The sequence below is a fragment of the Mytilus galloprovincialis genome, chromosome 1 (genome assembly GCF_965363235.1).
Source record: "Mytilus galloprovincialis chromosome 1, xbMytGall1.hap1.1, whole genome shotgun sequence".
In the NCBI taxonomy this organism is placed as follows: Eukaryota; Metazoa; Mollusca; class Bivalvia; order Mytilida; family Mytilidae; genus Mytilus; species Mytilus galloprovincialis.
Genome location: NC_134838.1, coordinates 54795926 through 54822680, shown reverse-complemented (window position 1 = coordinate 54822680; position 26755 = coordinate 54795926). Strand labels below are relative to the sequence as shown.

Here is a 26755-nt window from a genome sequence, read left to right as displayed (position 1 = left end):
TTGTGCAATAGCAATTAATTTTCAATTGGAGTTATCTTTCTTTGTATATAATAGTAGTTGATAGAAAATTTGAAATTTGCCAGACATGACTATGATGTCATTTTCTATTTTTATTTGCCAATAACTTTATGTAAATAACTTCATTGGAAATTTGCCAATATAAAATGTTGCTGATGAAGCTTTTTTTCCTTATCTTATCTAAAATGTTTTTAGATAATGTATGTTGGACATTTGCCAGACATGACTATGATGTCATTTTCTATTTTTATTTGCCAATAACTTTATGTAAATAACTTCATTGGAATTTTACCAATATAAAATGTTGCTGATGAAGTTTTTTTTCCTTATCTTATCTAAAATATTTTTAGCTTAAAAGTTGTGTCCATACTTGTTCTCATTTCAGATTTCATAAATAAAAAGAAAATTTCTTCAAACATTTTTTTGACAGGATTAATATTCAACAGCATAGTGAATTGCTCAAAGGCAAACAAATTTTAAGTTCATTAGACCACATTCATTCTGTGTCAGAAACCTATGCTGTGTCAACTATTTAATTTTAGATTTAAATAAGTTTGAAGAAGAAATCTTTAATTGATTTGTAAAATCTTGACATTTGTTTTGTGTAAAAAACCCATATAATGTCAAAAATTTGATCACAATCCAAATTCAGAGCTGTATCACGCTTAAATGTTTTGTCCATACCTGCCCCAACTGTTCAGGGATCGACCTCTGCGGTCGTATAAAGCTGCGCCCTGCGGAGCACCTGGTTTTATATGAAATATTTTCCCCCATTCTTTTGTGTGTCAAAGTGACAGAAATGAGTGGGGTAGTGGTCTCTGGCAAATAAATGCCTTACATCATCGGTCTATATTCAGTTACTCTGGAAAAATGCACCCTGTTTCAAATACCATGGATGTACCCTGGAAACCAAGATTACTAGTATATAAAACTGAAATCAAGATGAAACACTATATCACTCAAAACTGCTTAATTCTAAATGTATGAATGTGTTGTAATGAGCAAGAACAGATTAATAAACATAAATAATCTATATAACGACAGATCACAACAAAGGGGAGGCATGCCCTTACCACATTTAATGTAGAACATGTATGACAACAACAAAAGCTCTTTGGCTATTAAATACATGAAGAAAAGAGAAAACCTTGGCCATTGGATTTCAGTATTATGGATATTATTATTGTATATAAATGTATTTTTTAAAGCAAATTCGATTGAGTGTGTAGGAAAAGGTAGAATCATTGGTTAGCTTGCTTGTTAGCTGAACCATGATTTCATTATTAGGTAAGGTATACTACATTCCTTTCGAAGTAGTCTAGTCCTACAGACAGATAGATTGGTTGTCTGTCGGACTAGTCTACTCTTAAAGAAGGGTAGTTTACCTAACATAATAATGACTTCACAGTTCAGCTAACAAGCAAGCTAACCAAGGATTTTACCCTTCCCTACACACTCAATGAAATTGGCTGTAAAGGAAATATTGTATCAGTACACAAAAGTAATATGATATCCATTGTTTTGTTTTTTTAGGTAAAAATAAATTTGGTTACCGTGCTGGTTCTATATATGAATACTCATATGAAGCAGAAACAAAAACTGGAATACAAGGATCTACCGAGGAACAGGGTGGTATTAAAATTACTGCTACAGCTGAAATAGAAATTTTATCAAAATGTGAATTTCTTCTGACAGTAAGTATAAAAAAGAAGATGTGGTATAATTGCCAATAAGACAACTGTCCACAAGAGACCAAAATGACACAGACATTAACAACTATAGGTCACTGTACGGCCTTCAACAATGAGCAAAGCCCATACCGCATAGTCAGCTACAAAAGGCCCCGATAAGACAATGTAAAACAGTTTAAACGAGAAAAATAGCGGCCTTATTCATATAAAAAAAATGAAAGAAAAACAAATATGTAACACATAAATTGTTGACTTTGTCTTTGATGTAAGAAATTTTCTTACAATATATAATAAATTTGGACTTAAAAAAATCTAAATGATTTAAATTTAGTAGAAATGAGAAAAAGAGAATTTAAAGGCACATATTTATGATAAGATTCATAAGATCATATGTTTTTTGTATGTCATATGAAGTTCTATGCATGCTTTTTCAATGGAAATTGTGACGTCGCAATGCTTTCTTACTAGTAGTAAAACCCATGCGACAAGGATATATCAATGTAAAATTTAAAATGCTGTGAAAAATATTTCTTAGATATTATATATGCCCATCAATGGAAGGTGGAGGATTTGATAAGAGCCTCAGCCTGTCTTTGAAAAAATATGAAAATTCCTCACCCATTTCATTCTAAATGGTGTCATCTAGATCTATACCTAAATCTTATGCTTATTTCAATTTTCTTTTAACCTAAGTATAAAATGTACATCTTGTATATGTATTTTTATGATGAACAATTTCTTTTTTTATATTGAAATTACAAATATATGAGGGATAAATCTGGAATAAAGCTATGTTTATTTAAGTATTTATCAGGTTCGAAGATTAAGGTCAAGGCTAGATATCAGCTGATCATGATGAGGTTCATAAATAAATGTCAATCCAATGATCAGCCATGAAAAATATCTGTTTTGAATGTTGAAGGCTGAACATGACCTGAATTTTTTGTTTACATCCTTGTAGTTAAGTCTTTTGATAGATACATATAGTTGTTTTGTTGATTATCATATCATACTTGCATATTTTAATAAAGAACAAATAACTGCATTCCAATAAGGCTTTAGTTGAGGTGAGATTCTAACAATTTCATTGTCTGATTGCATATTCCATCCACTTTAAAGATAAAAAATGTTACTACAAGGTGTGTTTTTAAATATTTAAATATAAATTAATGCCTTTTCAAGCTGGAACCAGGACACCCTGGCACTGATCTGATAATTCTAACTAAATACTTTGAATTCTTTTAATGAAAATATTTGTATTTTCTCATTTTGTTTTATAATATTTGTGTCTCTAACAAACTTTAACAATGCTCTTATCATATAAAGAAACAGGAGCATTATTGTTAATCCTGTCTTCATTTCCATTTAAAATTTCCATAACTTGACTGTATTTCAAACAAACATTTCTTACATATTTCTGAACAGTAAAACAACATTCAAATTTTTCAGGTTAAAAATTCCAACATTCTTGGATCTGACCCTGACTACCCACGTCAATTCAAACAACATCCTCAAAGAACTGAATTCCAGAGAGAATTGGAAGGTAATTCCTTAAGATTTTCATTCCAAGATGGAGTTGTTGAGGAATTGTGTCCTGAAGATGGTGATTCTGATTGGAGTCTCAACTTCAAAAGAGGTATACTGTCCGCATTCCAGAACAGTATGGACTCTCTGGACATGGATACAGAAGTCACAGAGGTAATTTAAAAAAGATGACCTTTTTCTGTTGATTTGAAAAAAAGGCAATTAATTCTATAGAGGTTTTATTCAGCCAGCTGCTTTAACCTTTTCTATAATTGAACATATATATAAATGTTTTTGAATTTTGTTTTATACAATAATTTTGTGTTTTCAAATGGAAGTATATTGTGCAACTGAAATCTATATTGTATTTATTTGGCTTTATTTACTTCACTTTTGATTCAAGTGTCGTTAGTATACAAAAGGACAACACAATTTTAAATCTAGTATCTATGACGAATTTATACACACACTTAATACTTCTAGCAGCCAACTAAAGATCAGTATCGGTATGAATTGCACATTGACTTAATATTAAATGGATAATTGCATTATCTTTTTTTTTCAGACTGATGTATCTGGAAAGTGCCCAACAACATACAGAATTAAACAAGAAGGTTGGCAAACAGTCAAGGTGAAGAAAACAAAAGATCTTGTTAGCTGCTCAAATAGACATGGTTTCCAGACGTCTGCACAGGCCACAATTTACAGTATTCCTTCAGTAAGTCAGAATCATTATAGGTTTACTGTATTTATTCAAATCTAGCTCTGGATTGCATATAGACTGTAAATATTAAAAGGCATATTTTTATAAGGATTAATTTATAAATTATTGTCTATATGCAATCAAGTATAAGATGAGTTTTCATTTAATAAGGGGACGATGTCCCCTATAACAGTAGAAAAATCAATAAAAAAAAAATCCAAAATAAATCTGGAATTTCCTGAAATTTTCATTGTACTAATGAACTCAAAATTGTCACTTTTTTTAATTCCCGCATTTGCGCAGAAATCTACTTCCTTCTTCCGGTCTCGTTTGTCAAGAGACTTTGCGTGAAATATATATTTATCAGTCCAGTAAAATATAGCCTGAAGGAGCAAAATATCAATTTTATTTTTATTTTTCTTTGACATGAAAAAAACATTATTCTTTGTTTAGAATGAATATGACGTCATAACTAAAATGACGTCACAACTAAAATCCGTAACAACAAAACCAAAAACGGAAACGTTATGAAATTTCTGTTTCTTTTTTAACAGATTTTGAAGTTAAAATATGTTTGAATTAAAAAACATTAATCTATACAGACTTCGTCCCCTTTCTGAGACAATCCCTGGCTCAAGTTATATGTTATGGTTAAATTGTTTCATACCTCCTTCATTGTTTTCTTTAATATAACAAGTAGTAATATTCAATTACCATTAGTTTAATTCTCTTACTGATGCAGGTATCTCCCTTATCTTACAGATGCAGTTATCTCCCTTATCTTACAGATGCAGTTATCTCCCTTAACAATTGATCATTTTGACATTTACCTTGCGATTACAGTTAAACTTCATTTTCTTATATTTGACATTTACCTTTCACTTACAGCCTTATTTCACTTTATTGTAGAGTGTCCAGTCATTACCTTTACTAAAGAGCACTCAAGACTGTGACCAGGATATCAGTACAGAAGGTCGTATAGAAAGTACAGTCTGTCATGAAATACATTTCTTCCGTCCATTTTCTAAAGGAAATAATGGAGCCATGACTGAAGTTATTCAACAGCTTAAATTTGTTGTCAAGAAACGTGGAGGACAACCTATTACAGGTAATATAACTTATCAGAATAGAGAAAGTTATACACATCCCACCTCTGACAGGTATCATGACCTTGTCATTTCAAGACCCTTTACTAATTGCTTCATATAATACATTTCAAATTAAAATTAAATGAAGATAATTGCTTCTATAAAAAAAAACTTATACTGTCCTATTATGTATGTTTTATGGAATTTTATTGAATTTTATGCATCTATTATACAAGTGAGAGGTTTAGCTAGCTATAACACCAGGTTTCATCCAAAACTTTGTACATATTAAAGGAAACACCTGTACAAAGTCAGAAATATGACGCTTGTTTTCCTTTCATTTGAACTTTTGATTTTGCAATTTGTTGATGAATATTCGGTTTGAACCTTTCTTGGAGTTTGTTGTTATTGATATTTTACTTTTTCTAACTTAGAGACATAGAAAGAACTATAAGAAGAGATTATGTTTATTTTTTAATTTAAAATACTTAACTCTGAACATTTGTGATAGGTATGCTTTTGAAATGTTTCCTCTACAACAATTCAGTCACAAATTCATAAATTTAACATTATCCAATCAATTTCATTTTAAATCTGTGGAAATTGTACACAATGACATTAAACTGCAAGAGTAATAATTCAAAGTGATATCAAGTGAAATTGCTATCTTCCAGATTGCTTTAATTAATATGTCAATAGAGTGATTTAAACATTGTTAGTTCTTTTATCTTTTAGATTCTGTAACTAAACGCGAAAGTATGTTGTACCATCACTACACTACCGAAACAAAAACTTCAAACAAGAAAGATGTAGCCATAAACAGATTAACAAAACTATGTACATCTACTAAGGATGGCATTACAGCAGAAACACCAAAACTTTTCTCAGAACTTGTATATGCCTTGAAGGAACTGAACAGTAACGATCTTACTGAGGTATATGAACAGTCACAAATGGTTTCCTTCTGTGTTGACAACAGTGAAAGAGTCAAGTAAGTATTCATCCATCTCAGATATATAAAAAAAATAATCGAGGAATGTTTTTAAAAAAAATAAGAATATATATAATATGATTGCCAATGAGACATCTATCCACCAGACACTGAATCATAACGAAGTTGAAAACTACAGGTCTCGATACAGCCTTCAACATTGAGCAAAACTTATATTGTTATTGATAGAAGCAGATGGTATGTTGAAAAAATTTACAATAATTTTTGTAGGCTAGATTTATGTTAAAGATATATTCTTTAGTGGACTGTTTAATCCCACTGCAAATGTTTGCACCTGTCATAAGTCAGGAATCTGATGTACAGTAGTTTTGTTTGTTTATGTAATTTATATGTGTTTCCCGTTTCTCCTTTTTTTTAATTTTATATAGATTAGACTGTTGGTTTTCCCGTTTGAATGGTTTTACACTAGTAATTTTGGGGCCCTTTATAGCTTGTTGTTCGGTGTGAGCCAAGGCTCCATTTTGAAGGCCGTACATTGACCTATAATGGTTTACTTTTTAACCGGATTTTTGTGACAAAAATGTCGGTTATTGATTTGGGGATGTACGGCGGGCGGCCAGGCGGTCGGGCGGTCGGGCGGCAATCAAATGTTGTCCGTGCATTAACTCATGAACTTTTCAACCAAAGCTTTTAAAATTTTAATATGTTATTACTGACAACTATACGAAGGTCAAGTTCAATAATGGCAATTTTGACTTTTACCGTTCAGGAGTTATGGTTCTTGAAAGGCGGCAATCAATTGTTGTGCGTGCATTAACTCATGAACCGTTCAACCAAAGCTTTTTAAATTTTAATATGTTATTATTGACATTTATACGAAGGTCAAGTTCAATAATGGCGATTTTGACTTTTACCGTTCAGGAGTTATGGTTCTTGAAAGATTGAAAAATGGAGTTTTCAGTCGTGTCCGTGCATTTACGCATGAACTGTTCTACCAAAGCTTCCCAAATTTTAATATGTTATTACTGATGACAGCATGGAGGTCAAGTTCAATAATGACGATTTTGACTTTTACCGTTCAGGAGTTATGGTTCTTGAAAGATTGAAAAATGGAGTTTCCAGTCGTGTCCGTGCATTTATGCATGAACTGTTCTACCAAAGCTTCCGAAATTTTAATATGCTGTTTCTGATGACAAAATGGAGGTCAAGTTCAATAATGACGATTTTGACTTTTACCGTTCAGGAGTTATGGTTCTTGAAAGATTGAAAAATGGTGTTTCCCGTCGTGTCCGTACATTTTCTCATGAACCATTCAACCAAAGCTTTTGAAATTTTAATATGTTGTTACTGATGACAAAAAAGAGGTCAAGTTCCATTATGACGATTTTGACTTTTACCGTTCAGGAGTTATGGTTCTTGAAAGATCATAAAATGGCGTTTCCATTCACGTTGTTGCATTTACTCATGAACCATTCAATCTAAGCTTTTCAAATATTATTATTTCAAAATGTTGATACTGATGACAAAATGAAGGTCAAATTTGATATTGATGATTTTCACTTTCACCAATCATCAGTAATGGTTCTTGTGATATTACCAGGACACAAATAAATGTTGATAAATCCGGTTTGCTGTCGTTGTGACAGCCTCTTGTTTTAAATTGTTATTTGGATGGAGAGTTGTCTCATTGGCACTCACACCACATCTTCCTATATCTATGTAGCAGTGATTCTGGTAAAAATTATTGAAAATACTAAGCTTACCATAAGTAAAATAGAGTTAAAATAAAGGGATGCTAGAACATACCATTATTATGAAGATATGGACAAAGTTACTGTGCTGTGTTGTTTTATAGAGTATTTGGATATTGAGCCTTTTGTGAAGTAAATATATTAGAATATATGTAAAACTATAACCCAAACTGTATTGTATTTCACCTGACAGACTATTGGAAACATTCTCAATGTTGGAGCCAATCTTTTCACTTTTTCCAATGATGTGCCATTTCTTTTAAGAAAATAGTTGCACAGGTAACATCTTTTCAAGTGTAAAATATAAAAGATAATGTATTATTTTTTCCCAGGAAATTCTACAGTGATGCTGTGCCTATGATTGGAACAACTGCTGCAGTAAAACAAATTGCCAAGTTGATCCTTAACAATGAAATTACTGGGAGAATGGCAGAGATTTGGTTGTCATCATTGTCTCTTATACAAAATCCTTCTAAAGAAATGCTGTCAGAAATAGCTGTAAGTTCACCATTTGAAATTGGTTTAACAGCACTGAGTATTCAATATCATGATATATATAAGATGGCGTTAATTGAAGCTACTGTTAATAGAAATTTCAAGAGGTCTTATTTGCATTGTTTTTCTTTTTTAGCAAGCAATTACAAGATTGTAATATTAATTTGAATTTTAGAATGTTAATATTTTCTATATCAAAATTGATTGTGCAGTGTGTCTGTTTTGTCAGTATTAAAGGGAGATAAATGTCTACCACATGTTTTGGCATGGCTTTTATGTTTTGTCTTTTTAGAAACTAATGGGTTTACGAGAAGGAACAAGAGTTTATCTTCCAGCTTCGGTCATGGTTAATACTTATTGTAAGGAAAACAGGAATTGTGAAAATATTGCAGAAATTGAAGCAATAATCAACAAACTACAACAAGCTGTTGGAAGTACATGTGTTGTTACAGAAAGCAACTATCTGGAGGTATGTAAACAAAAATCAACAGACAAAATAAGGGAGAGTAGAACGGCCTTTTACCTTAAAATTTGTATGAAGAAAAATTTTAACACTAGTCACAATTATTTTCTGTAAATTAAACTCACTTATTTGCCTTACTTTTTACCTGGTAGGTGCTTAAGAGGTCGTATTCCTTAAAAGAGCAGAGTTGAATGTTTTTCATTATTGAAAATATGCTAGTAAACTATTTTAATGTAGGATCCAGAATTTCAGGCTAGAGGGGGCAACAAAAAAACCTCTACAGAGTTTGGCAACTAAGATCTATACCTCTAATTGAGATTACTTGATATACTGTGGATTCATTGTTTTTCTTGGATTGAAGTTACTTATTTGTTGATATTTATTTAGTGTACTTTCTAAATTTTCCATTCAATTAGTAGAACATTTAGAATTGTGGTTCATCTATACCTTCAAAATGCATGTATAATAATAAATCTACACTATTTAAATTTCAAAATATATTTTAGGTGATAACTAGCTTGAGAGCAATTGGTAACATAGAATATGCTGACAGATTGGTTTCAACAGTAAATGCATGTATTCAGAAGAAAACCAATGAGATGGAAATCCGTGTTGCAGCTGTAGAAGCATATAGAAGAATGTCTTGCGGTGCAGATGTAAGACACAATACTTGTAAATAATCTCACCCACATTTTGTGTTTAATCCAGAGTCAGTTCAAACCAAATATTTGAAAAATTGATACCTTTTATTTCAGGTCTTCCCTTTTAAAAGCTATACATTAAGAAGTAAGTGTGAAAATTTCAGAAAGAGAAACATAGGGATTGCTTTTCTGGTGATGAATAGGAGATGAAGCATCAACAATTGTTGAGTTTTCTACTAAAGTTAGTTTGATAAAAACGACTTTTGATAGATCAATAATTCTTTGTATGAAGTGTAATTGCTATCCATGCATATACGTTTGAAGACTGTTTTAATGCCCTACCTTCTAGGTCAATGGTCTTATGACTGATAAATTAGCAGTTTTCAATGTTAATTTGTCTGCCTAGTTGGTTTGATAAGAACTTCTTGTAATAAATGAAAGGTATTTGGTATAAAGTTGCCATTTCTATTAGTACATATCAGTTTGATTACCATTTTGAGGTCCTGCCCTTTAGATGATAGTTTGGTGACTTTTAATTAATAAGCATTGTTTTTTTCCATTTTTTTTAAATTATATGCCAACAGGTGAGACATATCTTTGTGTCAGCAGTTTATTATTTAGATAAACAGTTTATTTATTCTGAAGAGAAGGAACTTGAAAGAATTAGATTTTAGAATTTTGTTATGTTCTTTCAGAGAAACAATTTGATGATACTGTACAGAGATGATTCAGAAGATTCAGAAATAAGAATTGCAGCCTACATACAGATGATGAAATGCCCAACAGACAACATCTTATCTCAGATCAAGGATACTCTGGCTAAAGAAGAAGTTAACCAGGTATTATATACTGTAGAGATTTTTAGTTGGTGTTATTATTTTTATTCAATTTTTATTTTTTACTTTCTTTGGAACCTACAAACCAAATAAGGGTAAAAAAAAGAAACATTGAGAAGTTAACATCACTCATCTTTAGTGAACTAGTGTTAATACCATGTATTAAATTATGAATTGCCCACATTCTAATGAATTAAATATAGATTCCGCAACTGCAACAAGTGTATTACGATTTTTCTCCACTTGAGACAGTTAAATTTTAATATTTAAAGCGCAAGGCTTGCCAAGCTTTTTAAATAATTAAAATTTAACTGTTGAGAGTGGAGAAATAACATAATACATGAGTTACAGTGGTGGAATCTGCTTCTCTAATGATTTTATCCTTCCTTTTAAAAGATTTGAGTAAAGTTGTGTACTTTCAATTTGACGTCATCAGGCATGGTCGCCTTTTTACATGACGTCACAAGAAGAAAATTCAGAAGAAAACAAGAAAATTTAACGTCACAATTAAATTTCAACCAATCATTTGCTGAGAACAGTTTTTTCACTAGTGAGGAAACATTTTTCTCACCTCGGTCAGAAAATGCAAAATAGCACAAAAATTAGAGAACAAAGGATATCAGATATCTCATAATCATACCAGTTATCTTTTATTTATTTTTTAGCAAAAGAATATATGAAAAGTAATGAGTTATTATTTTTTTACTAGTCTCACTAAAACATTTCTGTCTACAGGTTGGAAGCTTTGTATGGACACATCTAACCAATCTGATGGAAACATCATTAGTTCACAAACAAAATATTCAAAGGATTCTGGAGGATGAGGTTCTAAAGAAAGAATTTGACCTTGACAAGAGGAAGTTCTCCAGGAATTATGAATGGTCTTATTTCTCTGAAAGAATGAATGCTGGTGCTGGCTTGGAAAGTAACCTTGTATGGTCTCAAAAATCTTTTGTCCCTAGATCTGCTATGGTTAACTTAACAGTTGACTTATTTGGACATTCTGTTAACTTGTTTGAGCTTGGAGGACGTGTAGAAGGGCTCGAGAAAATCCTTATTGAAAATTTTGGACCAAAAGGATCCTTTGGGGCTAAACAGGACCTGGCCCCAGAACAGAAATTAAGCAGAGATATTGATTTCAACAAAGTTTCAAGAATAAGTGAAAAAGTAAGTAGGGGGACAAATTTACATATAAAAAATGATGAAACTGTTATAATTTTTTTATTCTTAAAGCAATAGCAACATATTTGGGCTGTAATTCAGATTTAAAAACAAATTTGTTTGAATTATGCATCTGAATATAAAAAAAAAGATATATGTAGTATTTATACTTTTAATAGTACCATAATTTAGAAATTAAAAACACATCTATAAATATATTGAATGAACATAAAAAGATCAGTAAAAATGCATTTTTTTTTCAGGTTAAATTGGGATTTCATGAAAATCTGTTGTAAGAATTTGGTACAAAAATAAAATATATCTGTATTATTGATTTAGAATTTATATAGGGTCAACAGATTCCTTTTCTTCAGTAGAATTCTGTTTTGTTTTCACGAGAAGAAAAATAAAGGGTCAATTTCACCTTGAATTAAAATATTTTTCTTGTTGTTCTTATGAACATTATGAATTCATGAAGATTGATTTCTAAAATACAATGTGCATCATGCAGAGTAAAATTTGTACTAAATGTTATTGTGACATTTGTTTTAGCTGGATAAGACAGAAGATGAGCTTAAAGGATCAGTATTTATGAGAATGTTTGGGAACGAGATCAGTTACTACAACACAAAACAATCATCAGATAACAACATTGAAAGCAAACCATTTAACTTCCTGGATTTGTTCATGAACTTAGCCAATGAACAAGAATTTTCACAGAAAATGTCAAAGATGTTGCTGGATAGTTCCATCATAGTACCAACTGTTACTGGACTGCCACTGAACTTGAAGGTTATTGCCACATCAACTATTGATCTCAATGCTAAAGGAAAAATGGATTTTAGAAGTCCACAAAAAAGTATTGTCTTGGAAGGAGCCATATCACCAAGGTTTGTAATACCTGTCATATAGTTATATATTTTAGCATGTTAGAAAGGACATGGTTTCTTTTTAGAATGATACATACTCTATATCTTACAAATTTTGCAAGTGATTTTATTTGCTGCATTTGACTAGTAGCTAGGAAAATAACGCAATTATTTAAGATATATGTATTCCACTATGCAAATAGATGAAGAAAATTAGAAAATCACAAAAGTAGTGAAGTCAACAAGTTGACAAGTAAATTTTATGAACAAATTACATGAGATTTTTTTTTATAATTTAGAGACAATGTCAGAACTAAAATTACACCATTCTGCCAATACATTCCAATACTGCATAGGCGGTAGAAGTAACTTAAAAACATAATTTAATTCTTGGTAGATTAGAAAAAAGCAAAAATCTAAAGTGTTTAAAATTCTAATCATATTTGTTATAGTGGAGCTGTTGAAGTATCATCTACAATGAGTATTGATGCATTTGTTACAAAGAGTGGATTAAAGATGATATCCAACTTCCATACAAGTACTTCTGTCACAGCCAAGTTTGAATTAGACAAGAACCAAGAGATGACCATGTTGCTTGACATTCCCAAGGAAAAGTCAGAAATCTTGGAAGTCAAGTAGGTTTTATCAAATGTATCACAGCTTTATAACAAATTTCAATGTTTTGATTATCTTTCTCTTACAATATTTCAAAACTAAAAGAAAATATAATTGTCCAATTTAGAAATATTGTCGCAGTATGTGAACTGTAATCACTAAAGTAATCTTTTTAAAAATAAAGAGATGTGGAATGATAGCCAATGAGAAAACTATCTACCAAAGTTCAAATGAAGTGGATGCAAGCAGGCAACACTGAGAAAAACCTATACTGTATGGTCAGCAATTAAAGGCCCTGTTATGAAAAATTTATCCCTTAAGGAGTTATTGCCCTTATTGACAATTTTACACAAGTTGTTCAACTTTAAAAATCTTCTCAAAAGAAAATAGTATAAAATTTGTATTTTAATTCCTTGTACGTAAAGAAACAAAGACACAATGGCTAAAATGGAACATATGGGTAAAATGCATTTATTTGCTTTTGAAGAAAATATGACAGATACAATGAACATTTAAATAGCATTTTTAAGCCACTCATTAATATATATTGAAAAACAAAAATAATCATTAATGAAAGATTTAAACAAAAAAAATAACAGGTGAGCGATTCAGGCTCTTGATAGCCTCTTGTTATAGTATTAATGAAAATGAAAAAGGAATATTCGTAATGAAATAATTGTTTACATAAGTGTGTTATTACATGATCACAGGTCACAGTTCTTTATTGTTCATGCTGGAACAGAGAAGGAACAACAGATGATTGCCAAGAACAGAATAACCAAGAAATCCTGTTCTGGAGCAACCATTGCCAGAGTGACCGGTGTAGAATTCTGTCTTGATATGTCATTACCAGGAGATTTACAGAAAACTGATGCTCCACACTTCCCATTGACAGGACCAGCAAGATTTGCACTAGTTGTATTCAAAAGGGACACACATACTAGTTACAAATTTGAGTTCAAAAATATCATGGTAATTGATTAATTTTGAAAAGTTCATATTAGTGTTTATCTATCAGAGAAAATTGTAATTTATGAAGTTAGTATGTATCTATGTTTAAATATTTTTTAAAATTAAGCCCTGAAAATTTTAATAAAAAGTCATATTTTACCAAAATCATTAGCATACTGTTTATAGGAGTTATTGCCCTTCAACATGTTAGAGGGATCAACCATGAATAATCTCGTCAAAAATGTTGATAAAGTTTCTAAACGTATGAACGATGTCGAAAAAAGCATGGAATTTGTCAATGAACAGTTTATAGGAGTTATTGCCCTTCAAAAGAAGATTGGGAGAAATTGTAAACAGAAAAAAAATATCGGCAATACAAAATATATTTTATTTTTTGTAACTATTTTATTCTAGTCTACAATGTTGGAGAGTGTGCATTGTTTAAGATGCACATAAACCTAGGTGAGCACCAAAGGCTGTTTAGAGTCTCTCAATTTTGTTGCACAGGTTATTGATAGCCTTAATATTTCAGAACAAGAACAAGGCTCAAATTATGATGATGTATGATACACCAGGATCAAAGGTTATGAGGAAGACGGGCTTCAATTTTGAAATCGATTATGAAAATCAAAAGATGGAAATGAGCATGGTTTCACCTTGGAAAACTGCACAATTTGAAGGTCAATATCAAACTTTTCTGTTAGGGGACAATAGGCCTTATCTTCTAAAAAAAATATTTTAAGTTTATTTTTACATATCAGTGCAGGAATATAAGAGCTATCCAAACTACTAAATTACTTGTTTGAAGAATCCATACATTTAAAACAAATATCTTTTGACAGATATGATACATTTTAATGCATAAAGTATTATTTTATTATATATTAAGATGAAGGAATTTGAATGAAATCTGAACCATTTTTGTTTCTGCATGTGTAGTTTATTTTCTTCTTTCTTAATGTTTAGTAATTCTCTTATTCAAAATTCATAAAATCATATTGACAATTGTTCTAGAAAAGTCGGACATTTTTTTTTCACAGGTGATCTTCAGAATAAAGCAAAGAGGAAAAGGATGCTTGCAACTGTATCCGTTGATTCTAAGAAGTTGTATCAAGCAGAAGCATTTGTAGCCATAACTGAATCAAAATCAGCCACAACTTATAAACCAAAGATAGAAATCATAAGACCAGATCTTGATCCTATTGTTCTGGGTGGAGATATAGTCTACAGACCAGGAAAGGTGATGACCTCTAAGCTTGTCCTCACTGGAGCAATGGAAAAACCTGTATCTTTAGACTGTAAGTTATGCTTTTTATAAAAATTGAAGTAGGGCTTATAAGAAATTATAAAAAATGTGTATATTGGAAGGGAAAGGGATGCAGCATTAATCTATTCATGATTTAAAATAAATTCCAAAATAGGAGTTTCAACTTAAACATGTTAAAAAAAAACCTGATGAACTTTGATTTGTTTTGTTAATCATTGTTGTTCAAAAGTTTTTTTTTGCAAAATACAGAATAATCAATAGGGTTGACTGCAAATTAAGTCATGAATTCCTCTTATTTGTTTGTATACATAGTTCAAATAAATTATTTTGATATGATCAATTTGTTATTCTAATTGTTGGTATCTTTTTTTGGCAGTGAGTGTTAGATTTACAAAAACCCAATATGGAATGACAGCAACTATCCTACATAGTAAAGATCAGAAATACACTGCAGATATCAACCTGGAGTTGAATGAAAAGGCAAAAAGAAAAGTTTACAAACCAAGAATCATATTGGCTGTTCCAGGAAAAGAGTTCATCAATTTTTATGGTACCATTGACTTCAATGAAAAGAAGGGAAAAGTTATGCGTTATGATATTATACTTGACAAAGTACTCAAACAGCCTATTAAACTGAAAGGTAGGACATTTATCTGTCAAGACACCAATTGCATTTTAAGCAATTTTCCTTAAAATTGAAATTGTATAAATGGTATAAAAACTTTTTAGATATTGAAATTAATATTGCTGATGTGGAGATAGCTGAACCATGTGACAGGGCTAAGCCTTTCATGAAAAATATGGATTCAATGCATGAATTTTTTTTAAACAGCTGTTGAAAGAATGGAAGCATTTTGCAAGAAAAAATGGTTGCATACCATATCTATACAGGAATTACCGGGTACAATCATTTTATCCACATGTTAATATAAATTTGAATTAAAATGATTGAAATGATTTATATAGATATTTCACTCTTGCTTTGTTTACAGGTGAATCCAGTATTCTTGTAAAAGGTAGAAGAAACATATATAAAGGAAAAGTATACTTTGTTGGCCCTCAGAAAATTACAACCAGAGTTCGTTATCTGTATGATAAAAAACTTAGAGCAACCACAACTTCTGTAAAATTAGACTACAATTTCCAGAAAATGTTCAAAGGATTAAAGGACAGTCTACAGTTCAGCTCTAAACTTTTGAAGAAAACTCAAAAGAGTTTGCAGAGAATTGGTTTTGATTCGTAAGTTGATAGTTTTACAATTAATGGTTTGTATTTTTGTTGAATCTTTAGTGGTCTTAGTTTGTTATGCACATGATGAATTTAATCCTTTGCATCTTTTTTGCCTTACCTTTGACACTAATCCTTTTATTGTCAAGCTTTGACTTTAGTCGAAAAAGCGAGACTAAGCAATCCTACATTCCGTCGGCGGCGGCGTCCACAAATATTCACTCTGTGGTTTAAGTTTTTAAAATTTTAATAAATTTCTTAAACTATCCTGGATTTCTACCAAACTTTGACAGAAGTTTGTTAATGATCATAAGATAGTATCTAGAAGTAAATTTTGTAAAAAAAATTTCCATTTTTTCCATTTTTTACTTTTAAATGGACTTAGTTTTTCTGCCAGGAAATATTATATTCACTCTGTGGTTAAAGTTTTTAAAATTTTAATTACTTTCTAAAACTATCCTGGGTTAGTACCAAACTTGGACAGAAGCTAGTTTTGGAATAAGATAGTATCAAGAAGTAAATTTTGTAAAAATAAAATTCCATTTTTTCCATATTTCACTTTTAAATGGACTTAGATTTTCTGCCAGGAAACAACACATTCACTCTGTAGTTAAGCTTTTAAAAATTTAACTTTCTTATACTATTTTGGATTTGTACCAAACTTAGACAGAAGCTTGTTTATGATCAAAAGCTAGTATCTAGAAGGAAATTTAGTGTTCTTCCAGTTGACATTACATTTAGTCTGCAGTTAAAAGTTTTTAAACAGTATTAAATTAATAAACTATCCTGGATTTTTACCAAACTTGGACAAAAGCTTCTTACAATTTAAAGATAATATCAACAGGAATATTTTATTGATTTATTTCCTCATTTTTGTTGAGCCTGCGATTAACAGAAGGAGTAGGCGAGACACTGGGTTCCGTGGAACCCTTACAAATTTTTAAAAAAAAATAAGATTGGAAATGGGGAATATGTCTATGAGACAACAACCCGTCCAAAGATCAGATTTGTATTTTTCATTTTTTTCATATATATATATATTTCTTAACTGTTGTCTTGTTAACTACCTGAAAAGGTCTTAGTTTTTTTTAAACTAGACAAACTAGAATGTTTATTTGTGTTATAATTTGATGGCTTATAGTATGAAAGGTATTTCTGGCTAAAATGACATGTCCTTTATTCTATTTTCATGACTCAAAGTCAATGTTAAGTTTTTGTAGAGAGATAACTTTCTCCATTGGTCAAATATATTAAGCAACACAAAAAACTGACCACTTCTGTCTATAATACTAGTATAGTTTAATCATAACCTTAAAATAAATCCACATTTTAGAAAAGAAATGGTTTCAATTTGATAATGTTGATATTTGATATTTGATTAGGAACTTGAAGTCAGCAAGATTTGCTGATTATAACAACCAAATCAAACTGAAAATTGACCATCGTCCAAACTCTAAAGTGGATGCAGATCTTACTGTGGATTATGGGAAAACATACATGTCCAAAGTTAATAAACACAGACTGTCAATCCTAACTGCAACAAAATACAACATTAATAAGAAGAAAGGAGCAGGAGTTGTCAACTACAATGTCACCTTTAAACTACCATCTGAGGTTAATATAATTTATTTTTTGTTGGTCAAAATCTCAGATGAATATAATTCCTTCTGTTTGTGTTTAAAAAGTTTAGATCTAAGCATTCTTTATGATTGACAAAATTTGCCCATCAATTAATTTCAAGCTATCTCTGATATTAATATTAAAATGTTGAATCATTGTACTTATTCAAAACATTTCAGCTTTTAAAAAACAATATGATTTATACAGTCATAACATTACACTAAATTCGAAAAGATTGCTCAAGTATGCAAAATCCACTAAATACAATAAGATTGCAAAATTATACAATCCACTAATTTCAATTAGGTTGCAAAAGTATTTAAAACCTTGACTTTTGACTTGCACATGCATACAAATTATAAAAAAATCACTCAAAGAGATATTCGATCAGGATGTCTTTTTTTTGTTTATCTATTTACATGTAAAAAAAATAAATTTTGGGCAACGTTTGGGCTCCTTTTTAATTGTGTCTCATGTTCCTGAAAGTAGCCTGTTTTGTTTATTTTTAAATGACATCATAGTCAAATAGAGACATCTAGGCAAGGCTAATATTGATATTGCTATCAAAATTTAAAATGCTATTTTTTTTGGTGATATGTATCTCGTTTCAATTTTTATAATGATAAAAACTTCAAAAAAAAATTATGAACAGAGGCATGTTTCTGTTTTCCTCTGTCATTTTGTCTGTCAACTGTTGTAAAAAAATTTGTAATGATTTTTTTTTGTGTACATTTTATTTTATAGAAACTGGATTCATACATCAGTGGAACACATAAATACTCCAAAACTGAGGTAAAATCAAACCTTCATCTTCGATATGACAACAAAAAAGCAGCTGATGTTTCCCTTAGTTTGATGGATCAGAGTAAGAAGTATTTTAAATATAGTGGTGATGTGGCTCTCAAATTCACTGGACGTCATATCCAGTTGTCAGGGTCAGCAGTTGAAAAAGATAAAGAATACAATACCAAAATGAGCATACAGCACCAAGAAGGTCATACATCAACATTTAGTGCAGCATACTCTTTCCCTGATAATGAGAGACGGGAAATTGATTCATCTCTGAACATTGACCAGCAACCTCCAGTAACACTGTCAGGATCTGCTCTAATGAACATAAGGAAACCTGAAGGCACACTGAAGGTGAAAGTTGGCAAGGAATTTTATGTAGTATCAGGACAGGGTAGTTTTGATGGGGACAGCTTTGTGACAGGACAAGGAAAGATAGCATATCCATCTCGTCAAATCACAATTGATACTGAAGGCGGTTTGAAAAAAGATGAATATTCTGGAAAAATTGATGTTAACTGGGATGCTAGGGACAAACAGGATCTTAATAGAGTAGTTGTAGAAGGTTTCCTCCGTAACAATACTGTTGAGGATTTCACAGTTTCATCAAGAATCATGTTCCCAGGTCACGACTTGTCCGCCAGAATTAATCATTTCTCAAAGGATAAATTAGACACATCAGTATCAGTAGGGTGGAACAAGGATGATGCTGTATCAGTTGCTGTCAAATTTGATAAAGATATCAGAAAATATCGACGTCGCATTGAGGGATCATTAGCATTAACAACACCATGGAAACAAATGCAGGAATTTGAAATTGGTGCTAACCATGAAGAAAATAAACAAAAAATGGAATACGGTGCAACTCTTACATGGAACAAAGGTCAAACTGCTGCATTCCAATATGAATCAAAACTTCCAATTGATAAACTAGATATTGACATGAAACTTAGCTTAAAAACACCATTGCCACAAGTTGGTAACCCTACCTTAAAACTCCAGAGTACCATATCAGATGATTTGATAAAACAACAGGGAATTATGAAAGTCACTTGGGGAACTGATCAGTTCTTTGAAGTAGAAACCAGTGGTGATTCCATGTATAGAGGTATTACAAGAAAACTCAACAGAAATATTGGTGTTTTGACCTCCTTTGATGGTTATAAGGTAATAACTCTAAACTGGACCCATTCTGATAATTTAGAGAAGTTCTTGTCTAAAGCAATTTATGTAATTGATGGTACCAAATATGAGTATGTACTGAACATGAATCATGTTATGGATGGATGGAGCATAGAGAACAAAGGAACTTTTGACATTATTTCACCAAGAGATAGCCTTAAAATAAATTGGTCTCACCTAAATAAAGATAAAGATTTGGAAACAATAATTGATACAAAATGGAGTAAAGGACAAGAATACCATGCCAAAGCTACAGCAAAGATAGAAGACTTTCCAAACCGAAAATATACTGCAAACTTAGAAATGAGAATACCTTCAGCTGAATTGAGCCATTTGATTGTTGGTCTTGAACATGAGGATAAAACAGGATATATAAAAACAAAAGGAAAAATAATTGCAAATCGTGAAAACATAGGGACTGTTACTCTGAACTTTGCCAGGCAGCTTGGAAGTACTGATTTTGATGTAAGAATGAGCAGCAAATACATGAAGGATTTTGTCATTGATTGTAACACAAGACATGCTCACCTACCAATGACAGGATTGTTGAAAATACAATGGAAACCTTTAAAGAACATAGTTTTAGATGGTTCAATTCATTATACTAATATTGGTACCCTCGACAGTAAATTAGAACTAACAACACCTTTCCAACAAGCTCGAAGAGTTGTCTTAACAGCAACACACAAAATGGATCGTTTGGACTGGATTGCTGAATCAGAATTGGAGTTTGCACCTATGAGAAAAGTAAGTGCTGCAGTCCGTTACAATACTGGCCTTGAAAAACTTGTCAGACTAGAAATTACTACACCATTCCCTCAGTTCCAAAAGATGAGCACAGGTGCTTATTTTAAGTTTATAACACAGCCTAGCCATTGGGAGAACAAAGTTGATTTTGAAATTGTACCTGTTGTTGGTCAAATAATGGCTACTACCACATGGCAGTATAATACTAAGACAAAAGGAACATTTAGATTGGATACTCCATTCCAGACAATACCGTTCATGTCTGCCGAGGTGGAGAGTGAGATGGTTTTGGGAAAGAGAAACTCCAAACTACTTTTAGAATATTTACCAACTCAAAAAATAGAACTTACATCAACATATAAATGGGAGAAATCAATTACAGACATTGATGACTTTGATGGCTTCATTTCTATAAGAACACCATTTAATGATGATATCATTGCAAAGTATCGTCAAAAAGAATACGTCAAGGATAAATTAGAAGGCTTCCATAGACGTGTCCAACTCAAATATAAACGTACTCAAAACATTATCATTGAAACAACATTAGGAACAAGACCAAAAATATTTGGAATCGTGGAGGTCAAAATGCCAGTCAGAGGGTATGAAACAGTCAAACTTTCAGTTGGACACAAAGGAACTACCCTGAAAGATTTCCATACAACTTTTGATTATGAAACCAATGGAAAGAAAGTAGAACTTGAAGCACTGTTTGATATTGTGGGTGACATCAAAGGTAAATTAATGCTAACTTCTCCATTTGAAACTATAAAGATTGCCAAAATTGAGTATAGCCATGAAGGAACCAGTGCAAACTTTAAAACTCGTGGTGAAACAGTTTTCAATGATTATAAAGTTGAATCAGATGTAGTTTTTACACACAATAATCAACAGACAACTGGCAGTTTTACATTCAGAAGTCCATGGAAGGTAGCAGAAGATGTCATGTTAACCTTTAATAAAGATGGAACAATGAAGAAGTTTACTTTCAATGGAGAAGCTGGTTATGAAAGTGGCAGTAAATATGTTGTTGTTTTAAAACATAGTTTGGAAGGTAAAGATGCTGCAACTGACCTTGTTATTCAGAATCCTTTGACTGATGACATTATTATGAAGGTGTCATATGACAATAAAAGAAGAGGATTTACTACTATAATACAGGGATCTGTTGGTACTGATAATTCAATGAAAGTGGAAACAACATACAAGCTGAAAAACTATGACCTTGACCTTGATTTGTCTTTGAAGACAGTTATTAAAGGTGAAACACAGGAATCAAACTTAGTGTTTGAACATAAAGGACAGCTAGCAGATTTCACATGTATGGGTAAAGTTAAAACCTCCTATGCAAATATAGATGATGTAATCAAAATTGCATTCAAAGGATCTAATAAGATTGATGACATTGACGCCAAATTCGAAATTCAAGACACTTTGAAACCAATATCAATTGTTACTGGATTGAAATCATTCAGAAAAGATGGTAAACTTATTACAGAGACACAATATAATGACAATACCTTAAAATCTGAACTTAATACTGCTGACATTACTGGTAAATACTCAGGAAAAATGTCAGTCAGAACAAAATATGTAGATTACGAACATTTTGAGATGGAAGTTAATCATGTCAGTAGTGATCGTACTGCTAAGAACACAATTACAATTCAACCTTTCACCTACAAACCAGTTGTAATAGAATCAGACATTACATTTATGGGAATCACAATGTTTGAAGCAGATATTAAACTAACCAGTGGTTTTAAGGGCCTAGAGAATATTGATGGAAAGCTGGTGCATAAAGGCAACTATGACGATTTTGAAAGCAGCCTTACACTTAATAAAGCAAACATGGTTCCTATCGAGTTGGAAGCAAGGTTGAATGCTAGAATTTTGTCTAACATTGATGGGTCATTTAAGTTTACTAGTGGAATTAAAGGAGCTGAAATGGTTGAAGGGACCTTAAAACACACTGGAACCATAGATAACTTGGCATGTGAAGTTGTTGTAAAATTACCAAAAAGAGTACCAGTTCAGTTCAATGTTCAGCTATCTAAGAATCTTCCAGATGAACTGATAGGAAAGGTTACTTTCACTAGCGATATTGAAGGTGCTAAGAATGTTGAATTTTCAATTGAACAACTGCGAAAAACTACTGAATTCAAGCAAAGAATTGTAATAAGTCCCCCTAACATGAAGCAAATAACTAATGCCATTAGACTATACAAAAGAGGAAATGAAATCGAAGCAGAATATCAATTTACTAGTAATTTTGAGACCATTGTTAAAGATGAGGGAAGATCATTTGGGATGATTAAAGACTTTAAGATAGCAATGATTCATAATGGTGAACTCAAGAACTTTGTCAATACTCTTACTTTCTATACTCCAATAACTGAAGAACTGAAACTAATATCTAAAATGAACATAAATGATGACTACACAGACATTTCTGGTGATGTTAAGTTTAACAGTACATTGAAAGGAGCAGAGATACTTCATCTCACTATGACACATACTGGTGCCCCACACAATTTCCATAACAAAATAACCATACGTCCACCATTTAATGATGAAATGGAGTTGAGCACATCTGGAACTTTCAAAGGTAGAGAAGCATTGGATATAATCGTAGACTTCACCAGTAAGATACCAAATATTGAAAATGTAGGATTTTCCACAAGCAACAAGGTGATTAATGGAATGAAGGGAGAATCACTCACAGAAATAAAACTTGATAATCTTAGAAAGATCACAATTGATTTTGATGGTAAATTCCAATTAGATACTGATAATGCTGAACTGGGATGTAAATTTGACATGATAACTCCTTTTGAAAAAGTTAAAACTATCAATGCAGAATATTCAGCATCCATGAAAACTAAACGTAATCTTGATGAAGCAGTTAGTACCGGAAGAAAAGCAGTTCTCTTTAGTCATAATGGAGAAAAATATTTTGACACACAAGGAACATTTGAAATAATTGATGGAAAATCATTCATTTATGATTTTAACATGGAAGAGCCCAAACCAATAGAATTCAACTATAATGTTCAGATTGGAGAACCATATTCTGTCAATGTGTTTGCAAACTGGGACAAGATGGACGTGAATAGCAATATCAAAATTGAAAGTAAATTTGAAAACATGAATGACTTTAAAATCAAGGCAACTCATCCAACACGTACTGTCAGTCTAGAGGGAGCTTTTAAAGGTGAACTGGAGAAAACCGCCAAACTTACTGTTAACTGGGATGAAGATAAAAACCAGGTTGCTGGTATTGAAACAAAATGGCAGGACCAGAGACCAGGTCTGGACATGATTGAGGGTTCAGTCAGAGTAATTACACCTCTTAGGTCTGTTGAGGCTTCTGGGTCTGTCAATAAAGTGCTGGCAACACAGTCAATTGATGGTACAGTTCTATGGGATGCTGATAGTGATAGAACCAAGAAAGTTACAGTTAATACAGAGATGACACCCGACAGTAATGGATACAGTGGAAAAGTACAGCTATTCTTACCAGTACTTGGAAAGGTATGTCAAAGATTACATTTTATTATGACACTTTATTTGTAAAACTTTGGATTAGCTCTGACCTAAAGAAATTTATTTGCTCCCCATTATTGATCTCTCCTTCATGCTAGGGCCTGAAGTACTGACATCAAATATCTTCAACAATTCTAGATTAACATATTTTCTAAAGACTTGTAAACATACCATGGCAAATTCACAAAATATTAAAATATTCCTGGAATGTACTACAAAATTACTTTTCAAAAAGACAGCAATCTTCAATCTTTGTAACAAAAAGGTAACATTGTCACTCTTAACAATTGTTTATAATGTTAACGTTCACTTTTTTAGTACTAATACATATATAGTTCATATCAAACAAAATTATACATATTACCTCAATTCTTTTTCATAAATGTGAACGTTTTTTCAGGAACTTACATTCAGAAGACAGCTTACAGAAAATGAAGGAAATGTTCTACATGAAGCTAGAACCGAATTTTCATACAGCAGTGACCCATCAAAAACCATTGTTTTTACCAGTAAACTTGAAGATATTTCTGAAGCTGGATCTTCCAACCACAGTTATACATTTGGTGTTGCCCAAGCATTCACCAAGGTTGACACATCCATCACAACACATCTAGGAACATCAGATGACAAAGACTCAGTTGGTATGGTGATAAAGTATCAAACTGCTGAACTTCAGAAAAAGAATCTTCTTCTCATGGCTGAAATTGACAAACTCAACAAAGAACTGATCTTACTGGTAAGTATACATACAGATTTATTTCCATTATACTCACTTTAGGGATAATTTGAGATTGTGCTGTGCATTAATGACACGTCTTCAATGTCAGTTGAGATTGATTTTTTTCCATAATTTAAAAATCCTGGATCTGTCACTAAATATAGAATTGAACGCTATAAATATTTAAGAAAAAATATTTACTATCTCCTGTTATAGGGAATAAAAACTTTTAGTTCCATATCAACCATGGTTGAAATACCAGAATATAAATTGACCAATATGAAGTGTTACAAAAAACGATGAAATAATTATTTAACTTAGCCAATAAATAGTTTACTTGGTGCTTTTTCCAGATTCTGATAAAAAGCATATGGTACTTTGTTTGTTTAAAAGGAAACTGATGAAGGGTTAAAATTATACAGGCAAATCAAAGTGATTTCATTAGAAAGAAAATTATATGGTAGAATTATGAGAAAAAATATTTATAAAAGAACGTTATCAAAGAAGAAAAATACAGTCATAGTTCAAACCTATTTGTCAATTTCAGACTGTTGGTCCAAAGAAGGCTATTGGAGTTGTTGGACAAATAAAGGGAGATAATCCAGTGACTGTCAATATCAGAGGTTTACATGCTCTGGAGGATATTGTAGAAGCTGATATTGTAATTGATTCAAACAAAAAGGCCATGGAATTGCAGATGAAATATGATAGAGGTTAGGATATAAGGAGGACCATTTTTGTGTATCAATTCGCGTTCAATTTTGTTTACCAAAATCATTGTACTGGGTTAAATATAGAGTTTCTTTTAATATCATTTAAGCTTGTAAACTATAAAGTTTAGAAAAAACAGCCTTTTTTATTTTAAAAACAAAAAGTTTTGTTTTTTACTAAGATAAAATTTAGAATGGAAATGGGAAATGTGCCAAAGAGACAACAACCCGACCATAGAACAGACAACAGCAGAAGGTCACCAACAGGTCTTCAATGCACCCGGAGGCATCCTTCAGCTGGCCCCTAAACAAATATATATACTAGTTCAGTGATAATGGACGTCATACTTTACTCCAAATTATACACATGAAACTAAAATTAAAAATCATACAAGACTAACAAAGGCCATAGGCTCCTGACTTGGGACAGGTGCAAAAATGCAGCAGGGTTAAACATGTTTTTTGAGATCTCAACCCTCCCCCTATACCTCTAGCCAATGTAGAAAAGTAAACGCATAACAATACGCACAGAAAATTCAGATCAAGAGAAGTCTGAGTCCGATGTCAAAAGAGGTAACAAAAGAAAATAAACAAAATGACAATAATACATAAATAACAACAGACTTAACTAACGTTACGTACTGACATTCCAGCTCCAGACCTAAATTAAACTGATTGAAAGATTATATCTTCATCATATGAATATCAGGCACAATCCCTCCCGTCTTTCACAATGTAATTGACAAAAACTGTTATTTTACAGCAAACCCCAACAACATGCTCCATGTTGCTGCCAAGTATCCAAGTAAAACCAACTTTGAGGCCCAGATTTACAGAACTGGTGATAAACCACAGATAACAGATAGTGTCATCAAAGTTAATTTGAGAACTTCAAGAATTCTTCACTCTAAACTTACATGGAGACCAAGTCTATTCAAAGAACTGATGGTGAGTTTTTTCTTAAAATCTTATTTATGATATTGAAACAGATGTAAAACTGAAAGGTATGGGTTGCAAATTTATATACTGTCATATGTACTACTAAAATGAACTTTTTGATTTTTTTTTACTTAGTATTTTTAAAAATCTTTCCTTATTTAAAAATATTACTTGGAAAATTTTGATTGGATTGCATTGTTGATACCATTTATTCCATAAAAATTAAAACAAATCAAATTCCCAAGTACATGT

At 31.6% G+C, this 26755-nt stretch overlaps 1 protein-coding gene across 1 annotated transcript in view; it reads left to right on the top strand.

Moving 5' to 3' along the window:
- The window catches only part of LOC143078995 (uncharacterized), a 47984-nt gene that overhangs the window by 5667 nt on the left and 15562 nt on the right, over window positions 1-26755 (top strand). The window contains exons 3-24 of the mRNA XM_076254088.1: window positions 1552-1712; window positions 3159-3407; window positions 3799-3951; window positions 4846-5044; window positions 5760-6015; window positions 8060-8225; window positions 8515-8691; window positions 9192-9341; window positions 10022-10165; window positions 10898-11329; window positions 11876-12213; window positions 12645-12827; window positions 13518-13779; window positions 14291-14438; window positions 14799-15056; window positions 15402-15665; window positions 16018-16264; window positions 17635-17866; window positions 18617-24124; window positions 24537-24872; window positions 25402-25567; window positions 26328-26512. Coding sequence (XP_076110203.1) covers window positions 1552-1712; window positions 3159-3407; window positions 3799-3951; window positions 4846-5044; window positions 5760-6015; window positions 8060-8225; window positions 8515-8691; window positions 9192-9341; window positions 10022-10165; window positions 10898-11329; window positions 11876-12213; window positions 12645-12827; window positions 13518-13779; window positions 14291-14438; window positions 14799-15056; window positions 15402-15665; window positions 16018-16264; window positions 17635-17866; window positions 18617-24124; window positions 24537-24872; window positions 25402-25567; window positions 26328-26512 — 10214 coding nt within the window. The remainder of the gene's footprint in view (window positions 1-1551; window positions 1713-3158; window positions 3408-3798; window positions 3952-4845; window positions 5045-5759; window positions 6016-8059; window positions 8226-8514; window positions 8692-9191; window positions 9342-10021; window positions 10166-10897; window positions 11330-11875; window positions 12214-12644; window positions 12828-13517; window positions 13780-14290; window positions 14439-14798; window positions 15057-15401; window positions 15666-16017; window positions 16265-17634; window positions 17867-18616; window positions 24125-24536; window positions 24873-25401; window positions 25568-26327; window positions 26513-26755) is intronic.